Source organism: Chanodichthys erythropterus, chromosome 19 (assembly GCF_024489055.1).
Source record: "Chanodichthys erythropterus isolate Z2021 chromosome 19, ASM2448905v1, whole genome shotgun sequence".
NCBI classification, from domain to species: Eukaryota; Metazoa; Chordata; class Actinopteri; order Cypriniformes; family Xenocyprididae; genus Chanodichthys; species Chanodichthys erythropterus.
Window position 1 is genome coordinate 12903168 of NC_090239.1, and position 13416 is coordinate 12916583.

Here is a 13416-nt window from a genome sequence, read left to right on the forward strand (position 1 = left end):
AAAAAACAAGTAAAAACTGTAAAAAAAAAAAAAAAATGCAATTGAAGATTTAAAGGAATGTGTCGATACACTACACTCCCTGAGACACGTATGGTGTGTGGGTGTATGCATGCATGCGTGTCTATATTTAAGTATTTATATGTAATTGTATAAGTGCAAAGGCATGTTTCATTGCATTTGAGTAACCCATATTTGGCCTCATTACAAACTGAAGTATCCTAAAAATTCATTCAGTAGAAATATGGACAGCAGAGACAGAAATGGGCCTGTAAAACAACAAGGTGAGAAAAGGGCAATCTTTAGCATTACTTCAAAAAAGGTGACTTGTTTTATGTTTTATACGATAATTAAAAATAGTATAAACATTGATAGTACAAACGTACCTGCAAGGTGGACATAACTGGAGGAGTGTTGTGCTGTAAACAGAGAGTTTTATGGCTTTAAAATAAATGATCCTGAATATCAAACTTGAATCGTGCAAAAGCAAAAATGTCAAATACCTCTGACTTGAAACTCCATGGTCAGTATGCCTCCATTTGGATCAGGTTCAAATTCAGTGCTTCTTGATGTACATGGAGTCTTGGATAGTTAAGAAGAGTCTTAGTGGAGCCAGTAAACTATTTAAAACTACAATAGCATTAAATTGATACTGATACTCACCGGCTGACAGAACAGCTTCTCCCCGTCGCATACTTGGACTTCACAGTGGAGCCACACGGTGGACACTTTCTCTAACCGCTGAAAGCGGAACGAATTGAACTTGAACATGGACCGACTGTCTTTGGCATTTTCAAATATGGTGACTGTGTTGTCTAAGGAGCAGCTGTGAACCAGGAGCATATATATTACCCAGTGAGCAGTATTGAATCACACTGACACAAATTCTACCTAATTGACAATAAAACCTTACCTGTTCTGAATTAAAGTCCACCTTTTCCTGTCTGTTGAATATGGAGTAGGTGTTGCCCAGCAATTTGTTATTACTACTTTAAATCTATAAACATTAAAGAGAGAGTCTTTTTAATTGACTATGTGAATCTGTGTATTTGATCAAATCTCTTTCTGTTGAACGACTTACCTGTTACTCAATCCTTTAGCTTCAATGCCAATGAACACCTCCGATCCAATCTCGGATGTGTCAATCACATACGGTGCATCTTTTGCGTAGAGGAACTTTGAGTTCTACAAACCACAAAATTCACCAAAAACTATCAAATCAAAGTTTTATAAAATTAACATTTTCAGAAAAATATACTGTGTATATATGCATTTTTCAGTAATTTGGGGTAATACATATATATTCCCTACAATTACAATAGTTTTTTATGTAGTGCACTGCACAAACCAACAAATTTGACCTTTATACAAAATTTCACAAATGGAGAATGGAGAGGGAATTTCCCTTTTGTACTTTCTTCATCACTGGCCACTTTTGAGAAAAGCTGAAGTACTCACTGTGAAGACGTTCATAGACAACTGAGACTTAAAAGAACCTAAACTCCCGTTGTTGACATAAACTGTTGCCACTCTGGAAGAAGCAGAGGGTTTAGTAAAGACGCTGCAAGTCAACGGTCAGAATGCACAGGCTCCATGAAATCTACACCTGCTAGACTTGATATCAGTGTAACAGGGTCTACCTTTGGCTAAACACGGCGTTGTTGACCAGATAAGCCGCTTTATAAGTGCAGCTGAACGTGTAGTTGACAGGCTGGTTCCGGACAGTGAGAGAGGAGTCGTTGGATACAATTGAGTTGTAGAATATGTACCGTGGGTCTTTGCCTCCGACATACTGAAAAAAAGGTAGATACATCTTTAGCGCTATTTTAAATGAACTAACAGTTGGATTATATATTAAACGTCTCACAATCAAACGTCTCACCTCAGACAGGGTGCCGCAGTATGAATGATTCTTAGGAGTGAGATCTGGGATGGTAAAACGATAGAAGCCTGGAGTGTTAATTCCAGTGTAGCACACGCCGCCCAAGGACAGCTGGCCAATCTCCCATCCATATGGACATTCTGGCACATTCGCAATGATGGCATTGGGAAAACATGACACCATCACGTAATCTGAAACAGACGACAAATTGGTCTGTCAGGATTATCTAGCCGATTAAATCATGCTAACAACAAATACACAGCCCTTTGATCCACGCTGAGAGGAAATGTTTAAAATATTATGTTTATTTCACATTTACCGGCTTTCTGAGGTGCACAGGCCCACGTCATGGGGAGGAGAATCAAGAGAACACCAACAGCTGCCATTTCCTAATGCTGAACGAATAGAATTGCACTATTACATTTACCGAAAATATCTTTATACATGATACAATTTCACTCATGACCTGAATTGTCTATCTATACACAGTTGTATATATTTAATGATCATTTTCAATGCACACTGCATATGCAGGTTAGGTATGTTTTGAAGCATGGCAGCTGGTTTATGCTGGTCCTTAGTTGGTCATGAGCTGATTTAAGCTCTTCAAGTGCTGGTCCTAAGCAACTATCTCCAGCTCAGGACCAGCTTATGACCAATGAAGGACCAGCATAAACCAGCTGCCATGCTTCAAAATATACCTAACCAGCATATGCCATTTTTTTTCAACAAGGAAAGCACCGTAATATTTGAATTACAACTAATGTTTGTACCATACCAATGAGGAATCCAGAAGAAGTGTTGGCTCAGGTCTCTAGTAGAAGGTCTGCATGGTTCCTGGGTGGTTCTTTTGCAGGTAAATGATGATAAATCCTAAAAGCAGAGTTCAATGAAGACAGCACAAGAGCTGCTTTATAAGTCCACAGGTAGGCAGTAACCCCCCTTGCTTCTTTGGTCAGCCAGTCTGGTGAGGCCTTTTGGTGATAGCATTGTGAAGGAGAGCACAAAAGCTCTCTGTGCTGGCCAGACATTGACTTTTAAATGACCATCGTCTCGAGGGGAAGAGCATTTTCTCAGCTTTTAATCAAAAACATGGTCGGTTCACTTATATATTTCATTTTCACCTAAAAAATCATCTCCCAGTAATGTTTTCAGCCCTTCATATGTGTTTCTGATAGGAACTCTGTGGTGTCAAGGTCTCCTGGTCTCATTCTCGCCTGCAAATTTTGGGTTCTTCTCAAAACTCTAATAGAAATGGGCTTCCAATTTAGACTCATTCCAGGTTATGTAATACTTCTCAGTCTCTGCCAGGCAGCCATGCTGATCAGTGGATTGCCATCAGTAGTTACCTAATGCGCCCCAAGTCATGCCAGACTTCCTCTTAAAGAAGCACAGTGTCATTAAGGTCAGTCTCATTGTGCTTAGCCAAAACAGATCCAAAGTAATACAGCTGTGCACAATCTTCATGCTCTTTATCTTGAGGGAAAGGACGCATTAAAGGAATCATTAAGATTCCAAGAAAGTTCCAAAAGTTAACAATGGAACATTTCCATTTTTGTAGAGTGTCATAACATTGCGGTATAGACAGCCCCAACCCTTTTCAGGAAGTTACAATACAATGTAGGTCAGGAAACAAGCTTTTTCCGGAACCACATAAGTCAGATGGTGGCAGGAGCATTTCGATATAAGTCATCACCTATGAACTGGTACTGTCACGCTCCCCAAAAACATCACACTGGGGAACAAGCGCACAAAGGGCCTTTAAGATCTCCGTGATCGTACATACGAAGAAGAATGTATAGATGGGGCCCATATAGATCAAGATGGCCTCTGGATAAGGTAAGAAGCCTGAAGACAAGCACACAAAATCTGATAGTCAAAGGATGTGCCATTCACAGAGATTGTGTTTCAGCCTCTAAGGAAAGCAGGGCACTTAGAGAAGCAGCATTTATCCTCAGACAGTGTGTCTCCTTCAATTTTAGGACAGGAGAGTATCCCCTTTTAGCCTTTCTTCATGTATATGAATCATGAATACAGGGTCAGGCGGTTCAGTTCGGTCGCTGTGATGTCAATAGGTTTAACACAATTAAAACTTAATCTCTGTGTGGAAGCCCTTGCAGACAGATGTGTTTCAAACCCCATGAGGCACTGTGTTAAATCATAAAGAGCAAAATTATAGCATGGATCGTTATGCTCTGGAGTAGATGAGGTAAATTAAGTCATATTTTAATATCAATATAACTTGAATTATTTAATACAATGACCAAAACAATGACAAAATAAAACAAAAACACACACGCAAATATTAAAACGAAACACAAAACAACATAATGAGTCGTAATCTTAATCTCTGTCTTGTTTTAAACTAAAACATACATATAAATTATTGAATTAATCATATATCTGTTAAGAAAAGCTGTGAAAAATATTAAGAAGTGCTCAGAGAATATATTTTTTCTTACCATATTTCATTACATTTATCATGTTTTAAGGATATTTCGAAAAATCTAAACATTGCTAAAACAAACTGTGTAAATTAATAAAAAATATAATGAATAATAGTTAATATATCTTTTTTTTTCTTTGGCAATTTATTTATTTTTACTTTTTCACTAGTTATCTTACAGAGTTAAGGTTGTTAATTTCTTTATCTTGTTCTTGTATTTACCGAAAAACAAGATAAATATACTCCTTAATTATTGCAGTGTCAAAAAAAAAGCATATTAGGCCTTGATCATAACCAACTCATTTTTTATTTTTGAAAAAAAGTAAGGTGATGTTACGGAGAGAAACAAAGAGTATGTCTTTTATCAATAACTGTTTATAAGATCAAAACATATACAGAGCCAAAATTTCCTAATTACAAGCACTAATGTAAAATGATCAGGTGCAGATAGCAAAGGAACAGATATCCCACGTGATAAAATTATAGCACAGCAAAGGCTACTTTCACTTGTGCTCATTACCATGAGAATGAGAGCGACCACTGGGATACATTAGAGTGCAATGCCTGAGAGAAAACTATGGCAGATGCAAATCAACTCTGAGGCCCAGAGCCCAGGGACAGCTAGCGTTACCGCTGACTATGAAGAGCCTTCCAGGTGTTCAAGCTGTTCAGGTGTCCCTAGACTTTCATTGTGTTACGTAATATCGGGTGTTTCTTGCCGCACCAGAAGCAATATTAAATATTTGTGCTAACATTCATTGTGAGGCTTCGAACAGACAATCACCTGCAAAGCACTCATTCTTGGCCTTTTATCATGCGTTTTAGAGCCATGCAAATTACTTTAGCCACATTTGCAGAGGCACTCGCATCGTCTCGCTCTCCCAAAACCTTCTTCACTTAAAAAAACAAAAACAAAAAAAACATGGATTCAAGTCAGAATTAAATTTTACCCAGAAACAAAAGTAGTGTTTGCTGTTGCTCATATTTAAGGTTAGGGATTTGAACAAACTATTAAACTTTGGTGCTTAACACAGTGAATGAAAATTATTTAAATTGAATGAGTTACCTGAATCAGATCTAGGGATCATCAGAATATATATGAGTGGCTCGAAATTTGGGCAAATAGGTAACCAACCCCTTTGAATAGAGGTTCTTAACCAGGAGGCCCACTAGGTGGCATCAGCAAACATCAAAGAAGGCTTCAAAATGAGCTTCAAGTTCACCCAAAAATGAAATTCTGTCATTATTTACTCTCCCTCAAGTTGTTATAAACCTGTATGTGTGTCTTTGTTCTGCTGAAAACAAAAGAAGATATTTTGTAAAATGTGGGTAACCAAACAGTTGCTGGTCCCCACTGACTTCCATATTATGGAAAATAAATACTTTTTAATGGTTAATGGGGACCAGAAACATTTGGTTACCAACATTTTTCAAAAATTCTTTTGAACAAAGATGGACAAAGAAACTCATACTTGAGCGTAATGACAGAATTGTTATTTTTGGGTGAAAAATCATACTTTTTCTGTACATACTGTTATACTTAAAATAACAAGCATTAAAATAAAACAAAACAACAAAAAATTTAAGATATTTCTTAATTTAACTAACCACCTCAACAAGTGTTTATTGTCTTTGAAAAGTTTGGATATATATATATATATATATATATATATATATATATATATATATATTTATTTTTTTTTTTTTTTTTTTTTTACAGCTATAAATAAATGTAATTTACTTAAAGTTCTTTAAAGTAATTTACTTAAACACTTCCTGAAGCAGCGTTTTGAAATCAGCCATCACTAAACAAGTCGTTATTTTGGTTGTTTTTGGCGAACAACAATATTCATGTCTCTTTATAATATTAATAATGAACCACTGTACTCACATGAACTGATTTAAATATGTTTTTAGTACATTAATGGATCTCGAGAGAGGAAGTGTCATTGCTCCCTATGCAGGTCTCACAGAGCCAGCGGATTTCAACTAAAATATCTTAATTTGTGTTCCGAAGATGAACGAAGGTTTTACAGGTGTGGAACGGCATGAGGGTGAGTAATAAATGACAGAATTTTCATTTTTGGGTGAACTAAAACCCTTTAACTTTAGTTGTGTGATGTTGCTGCTTGAGCATAAACAGTCTCTGCAAAGTTACAGCACTGAAAGTTCAATGCAAACTTTTAAAGAATTCTCTGTTTAAAGTACACATGAAATCAAAATTGACCTTATTTATTTTGTTAGCTCAAATTGCTAGTTTTGTGGTGAACAATTCATCCGTGAAAGTCAATCCACACAAAAAAATTGTTTGGCTTCGTAATATTTAATCAAAATCTGAAAATGCTCCTCCCCTCTGCAACAGTGCCCCTTCTCTAATGACATCAGTTTGACGGCTTGGGTTGTAAACACTTAAACCACACCCCTCCGACCGTTAGTCTGCTATGAGCGAGAGATGGAGAGGAGGAGCACTAAAAATAAAACTCTGCCCTCTATTCAATATTCCATTTCACTTGGAAATACGTCACAACACTGGAGAAAAGTCGTTTGCTACTTCCGGTTCATGCAGACTTTAAAGGAACACTCCACTTTTTTTGAAAATAGGCTCATTTTCCAACACCCCTAGAGTTAAACAGTTGAGTTTTACCGTTTTTGAATCCATTCAGCCGATCTTCGGTTCTGGCGGTACCACTTTTAGCATAGCTTAGCATAGTTCATTGAATCTGATTAGACCGTTAGCATCGTGCTTAAAAGTGACCAAAGAGTTTTGATATTTTTCCTATTTAAAACTTGACTCTTCTGTAGTTAAATCATGTACTAAGACCGACAGAAAGTTAAAAGTTGTGATTTTCTAGCCATATCAGCCAAGAAAATCGCAACTTTTTATTTTCCGTCGGTCTTAGTACACGATTTAACTACAGAAGAGTCAAGGTACCGCCAGAACCGGAGATCGGCTGAATGGATTTGAAAACGGTAAAACTCAACTGTTTAACTCTAGGGGAGTTGGAAAATGAGCCTATTTTCAAAAAAAGTGGAGTGTTCCTTTAAGGACAACAACAAACAACAAGCCTCTTCCCGGGTTGGTGACATCACTAACCCTAGAATTTACATAAACCCCGCCCCTGAGAACAGGCAACATAGGGGGTAAGGCCATGTTACTGCATTACAGTACGTAACACAAATGCAATAGCATGTCATAAAAGCAAGATGACAAAATGACAAGTCATAACCATAATGAAACTAAACTATACCTGTTCTATCTTCATGCAGTATATTCTCTGGCACTGTAGGCATCTTACAACAGTTCCCACATGAGCGATTTATAGACTATCATGACAGAATATGCTAATAAATGACTTTAAGATAATTAACTCCACATCAGCTACATAAATTAATCAACTAACCGTTCAGAAACGTCCTGTTGCATTCTACATGTTTTCTTGAGTCTCTCCATCATTGTCCGAACATAAAAGGCTGAACAGTTTCTGACATGAGCTCTTGAAACTCCGCCCTCTTTGTAGCAGCTCATTTGCATTTAAAGGGACAAACACAAAAATTGAGCGTTTTTGCTCACCCTCAAAATGTGACAAATTTAACATGCTATAAAAATGATGTGTGGGGTATTTTGAGCTAAAACACATTTTGAGCTTCACATACACACTCTGGGGACATCAGAGACTAATTTTACATCTTGTAAAAGTGGCATTATACCAGCCCTTTAAACAATGCATTATTTGAAAAAAGCTATATTTATAGCTTTACATCAGCACATAAAAGTTGAGATTAAAGCATCCCTGTTTGAAAACCACACAAGCAGTTACAGTATGTGGTTAACATAATTTGCATAAGCCTTCATCCTTCTACTCTGGACATCAAGGAGGGAAAAATCACTTTAGAGGGAAATAAATCAATACATTTATTCACTCTTAATCTTGAAATTTAGCATCCTTGGCTTGTACAGATAAACTGCCATAGCTTGCAAAAGCAGACAAGAAGTGAGCCTGATCTCGACTGTGACTGGCAGGGTCATATATGCTGTTGACAGCACAGTAACAAAACTGAATGCCCATTGACACAGGAAAAAGGAATTACATTTTTTTTTTTTTTTTTTTGACAAGTGCTTGAAAGGGCAAATCTCCTGTCCTAGAAGGGTCCTTCATTGTCAAAAGTCAAAAGAGGCTAGATAAATGTCTATGATATTCTGGTTGCTATGATTTGAACCCATTTTAAGTATATGGGACTTCATGGGATGAAAGTCCTAGGTATTAGTAAGAGAGAATTCCACATTAAATATTATTTGTCCAGTGACAAGAAGTTTATGTTTTTGAAACCCAAACCTTCCTCTTTTCCAAAGACTACGAAATAAGGATAAATGTTGGTATACACACTAGCACAATTAAAGAGGAACGTGTCCAGAATTTATATTCAGATGTTCTTGTTCCTTTGCGAATACACAATTAAGACCCAGCAGGATGTCTGGACAGGACTGCTTGGAGACATCAACACTGCATTCAGATTAGTAAATCATTTTCTTTAGAAGTTCTACCATGGAGCTTAATCTTTATCCAAAGATCAAGCACATGCAATGCTTAATTTAATGTAAATGCAATAGCATGCATAAAAACAAGATGACAAAATGACAAGTCATAACCATAATGAAACTAAACTATACCTGTTCTATCTTCATGCAGTATATTCTCTGGCACTGTAGGCATCTTACAACAGTTCCCACATGAGCGATTTATAGATTATCATGATAGAATATGCTAATCAATGACTTTAAATCATTTTCTTTACAAGTTCTACCATGGAGCTTAATATTTATCCAAAGATCAAGCACAGGCAATGCTTTATTTAATGTGCAGTGATCATCCGCTAGGAGATGTAATCATATTGTAATCGTACACTAGAAGGCATTATATAAGTAAAGTTATGTTAGGCTATATTGTTTTAAGTGGTATATCAGAGCAGTTAGCATTAATTAATGATTTAGCAACTGATCGATTAAATTAATATGCATACCCTCATGAGATCCAACATATGATTTTGTCCAGTGTAATCATTTTATTTTTATTAATATCTCTGAAATGATACATGCCACTGCGTTAAAGGCTCAAACTCACACCCTCTCTCTAAACCCTGCCTTCTAAAGATTGTTTTCTGCAATAATACAAAAGCCAATGGAAAAATCCTTTTAGGTTTTTGATGAAGGAACCAGGATGACTAACTAACTTTAAGGCTGGCCTACAAAAATACATCTCTGCAGCATCACTTGGATCACTGGATTATTGTTACAGTATTTGTTATAAGCTGTTTTACATGTGTATACAGTATATATATATATATATATATATATATATATATATATATATATATATATATATATATATATATATATATATATATATATATATATATATATATATATATATATATACTATAACTATAAAATAGTATAAAATAGTTTGGGGTGTAAGTATGTGCAGTTTATGCTGCACAAAATGTCCAAGTATCGTCAAGTTATGTTTAGCACAGACCTTATTTTACTCATAAATTGAAAAACCCCATTATAAAACCATATAATAAAATCTCTAATTAGTCTTCTGAATTTTTATGTCATACCTGCACCACTTTATAAAGTGGAACTATGACGTCACTTTGTAGGCCAATCGGCAGTTAGCACACCACCACTAAGCTTCCGACAACTCTTTCAATCTTTATCTAAAGATATTTTCCCTGAAAGTTTGAATGAGAATACTTTGTGAGAAGTTTTTTCCTGACAAAATTAAAAATGAAAATTCAAATGCTTAAAAGATCAAATAATAAATCAAAATTTGAAAACAGCTGCTCAAATGGTAAATAATTTTAAATAATAAATCAAACTCTCAAATGGCTTCTCAAATGATAAATCAAATGCTCAAATGCATTGTCATTTCCTCATTTGGGGAAGCAGGAACTGTATCAAAAATCACATTAAAACTAATTTGTTTTTTAATTTTCATTATCAACCCAGTTTAAATTGCAGTCAAAGATTTTGGATAGCTAGTTTGGCTTATATGTTTGGTGCAGAATGGCTGCGGTAGGGGGCCTAACCTCATATTCTTTCATAGGGCCCAAAAATGCTAGTGGCTCCCCTGAAGATACGCAAAAGTTAGTGGTGTGGGGTAGGGGCATATTATACGCTAAAATACGTATCATATAATGCACGCCAACAAATTGTGTATCATATGTATGCCAAAACTGTGTATTATATGCACGTCAAACACATGCATATCATATGCATGCAAAAATTTTGTTATAATTAACGTTATAATAAACGTTCTATATAAGTTATTTTTTGGTTATTTAAAGGTAACCACCCTGCAACATTCTGGGAACGTTATTTTTGGGTTGCAAAAAGAAAACCTAAAAAGAACGATCCCAGAATGTTATTATCAGGAAAGTTTTCTTAACGGAAATAGAACATTAGTTTTTGGTTTGTAGAACATTATTCTAACATTCCGTTATTTTAATGTTCCCCTAACGTTATTTTAACGTTCCCCTAATGTTATTCTAACGTTCTCCTAACATTCTCCTAACGTTCTCCTAATGTTATTCTAACATTCACTTAATGTTATTCTAACGTTCCCCTAATGTTATTCTAACGTTTCCCTAATGTTATTCTAACGTAACTCTAATGTTATTCTAACATTATTCTAATGTTATTATAACATTGCACTAATGTTATTCTAATGTTCCTATAACATTATTCTAACGTTATTCTAACATTATTTTAACATTCCCTTAATGTTATTCTAGTTTCCAACGTTATTAGAACATTCCCATAATGTTATTCTAATGTTCCTATAATGTAATGCTAACGTTCTCCTAACGTTATTCTAACATTCCCCTAACACTTTTATAACCTTAATCTAATGTTCCCCTAACGTTATTATAACATTCCCCTAATGTTATTGTAACGTTCTTATAACATAATTTTAACGTTCCCTTAACGTTATTCTAACGTTTCCAACATTATTTTAACGTTCCCTTAACGTTATTCTAACGTTCCTATAATGTAATGCTAATGTTCTCCTAATGTTATTCTAACAATTCCCCTAACGTTTTTATAACATTATTCTAACGTTCCCCTAATGTTATTTTAACATTATTCTAACGTTATTTTAATGAAACAAGTGATCCAGTGTACGACGTTCTTTCGATACGTTCCGCGATCCATGAATACTGATGTATTTTATATCATAGAATAAAACGTGAAATTATCTTAAGCATGTGTTTACCACAGACCTTATTTCAGCCATCTAACCAAAAACCCATCCAAAAAACCCTTTGACTTGTGCTAAAATGCTAACTCGCTTCCGGGTTTTGGCCTACAATCATAGTTCCACCACCATGATCTCATGTGAGTGACAGAGAAGAGGGCACATGAATTAAAAGTATTAAAAATCATAAAAGTACATAAAATATTTTATGAATACTCCAATATTCCGTAAAAACAGGAAAAAAAGAATTGTCAATTTTGATTTCATGGTGACTTTAAACAATAGTAGACGATCACAACCTTGTTAGCTGGGTTTCAACTTCTGCACATTCTATCTAACTACGACCCTTAGTGGTTCTATCAAGAATGACAGCACTACCATGACAGCGTAGGGCAGGCGGAATAAACTCAGCTGTCATGCATCTTTCCCCCTCTGTGCAGTATCTGGCAAGTGTGGTGCTGCCTGCCGGTTGTTGTGGGCAGTTTCAAGGACGAGAGCAGGTTCACAGTACGCTCAAGAGGGCAATTTCAACAGTGATGGCTTATCAAAGGCATTTTTCTGAGGTAAAACTTTTCTCTTTGCACACCACGCTTTGTCTTCGGATTTCGCTCAGTTTAATGCACAATGAGGGTGGGCGCAGGGTTAGCAAGCTAGCATAAGGGAAAGGGGTTGTTCACTGAGTAAACCGATGCAGTAAACCGGCAAAACCACACGACTTTAAATCCAGATTAAAAGATATGATGATTTGGGGTTGATGGCGTACGTAATGGCAAGTATTGTGTTTCTTATATATATTTCACACAAAAAGCCCCAACTACTTAACGCCGTCGCTTTAATTAAAACACACAGTTGCAGTGGTTGGATATGCAGTGCTTTCAGGACGAAACGCCCTGACTGTGCAGCATGCGCTCAAGCTATTAGACTATTCTTGGCAGTTTGCTCGAGCTCAACGTGGTTGAGTTGACAAAGACTCAGTCAAAGGCAGTCAGACTAGCATGCAGCTACAGTAGCGCGAGTCTCTGACAACAGCGGAGGCGCGTAACGTACATTCCTTTCAAAGGCGTTCAAGGTGTGAATATGGTACAAAACAGGCCCTGAAACTCTTATATATTCAGTATTCTTTTAAGTCTAATTTTCAGTGAAAGGTGCTTAACCTTCAGAAGATGTTAATGGCCAACCTCAGGAGGTCAAACACAAAATTATGTTGAGCTTTTTTATCTTTATTTTAATAAGGTTTGTTATTTTATGTTTAAAAGCGAATTATGTGATTTTTTTTTTTCTTCCCAAAATTAAATTGACACAACTGAAAAGTAAATAGAAAAAAAAAAACTACAAAGCTTAAATTTGAAGTTTTCACTTAGACTAATGAAACTCAAACCAAATGTTGTTTTGTAATTAGTGGGTCAGGTCAAAATCACAATTTAGATTGATAATAGTTTATTAAACTTATCTGTCATGTCATGACAACATGACATTGTCCCTCTAATGTTACAGGACTCCAAGGTCTTGCATATTTACACAGGACAGTTTTATTGACATTTGGTCTGACCAGTCTTTTATTTGATGACTTTTTAATGTGCTGCTGATATAAGACTATAAATATAGTTTTTTGCCCCATGGTGCATTCCATTGAAATGTGCTGTGTAAAGTCTTTCTCACGGAAAGACACTAAATTATATAACTAAAAATGCTAAATTACATTTTAATGGCAAATTATGTGAGAGTGGATGTTGTTTACTTATTTAAATAAAATACATTTATTTAAGGTATATTATTATGAAGCTTAGCCTTTTTTTAAATATAATGTTATATTTTATTTATTTATATATATT

General features: G+C 35.6%; 2 protein-coding genes across 2 annotated transcripts in view; one reads left to right on the plus strand and one right to left on the minus strand.

The window, feature by feature from the left end:
- Positions 1-201: 201 nt before the first annotated feature.
- tectb (tectorin beta) lies at positions 202-2265 on the minus strand. The gene is made up of 10 exons (XM_067370174.1): positions 2199-2265; positions 1880-2070; positions 1638-1789; positions 1456-1528; positions 1079-1182; positions 911-994; positions 661-823; positions 501-579; positions 384-416; positions 202-266 (listed from the first exon to the last, which is right to left on the minus strand). Exons 1-10 carry the CDS (start codon positions 2263-2265, stop codon positions 202-204), a joined length of 1011 nt encoding a protein of 336 aa, XP_067226275.1.
- A 4023-nt stretch (positions 2266-6288) lies between these two features.
- Positions 6289-13416, plus strand: part of gpam (glycerol-3-phosphate acyltransferase, mitochondrial) — a 28681-nt gene continuing 21553 nt past the window's right edge. The window contains exons 1-2 of the mRNA XM_067368922.1: positions 6289-6379; positions 12025-12147. The gene's annotated coding sequence lies outside the window, so the exon portion shown is untranslated. The remainder of the gene's footprint in view (positions 6380-12024; positions 12148-13416) is intronic.

Excerpts from the sequence above, each read along its gene's own strand:
- tectb (XM_067370174.1), bottom strand. The coding sequence starts at position 2,265 with ATGGCAGCTGTTGGTGTTCTCTTGATTCTCCTCCCCATGACGTGGGCC. Across the intron at positions 1,790-1,879 it reads ACTGCGGCACCCTGTCTGAG|TATGTCGGAGGCAAAGACCC; the intron begins GTGAGACGTTTG and ends CCTTTTTTTCAG. Across the intron at positions 267-383 it reads CAGTTATGTCCACCTTGCAG|GCCCATTTCTGTCTCTGCTG; the intron begins GTACGTTTGTAC and ends GTTGTTTTACAG.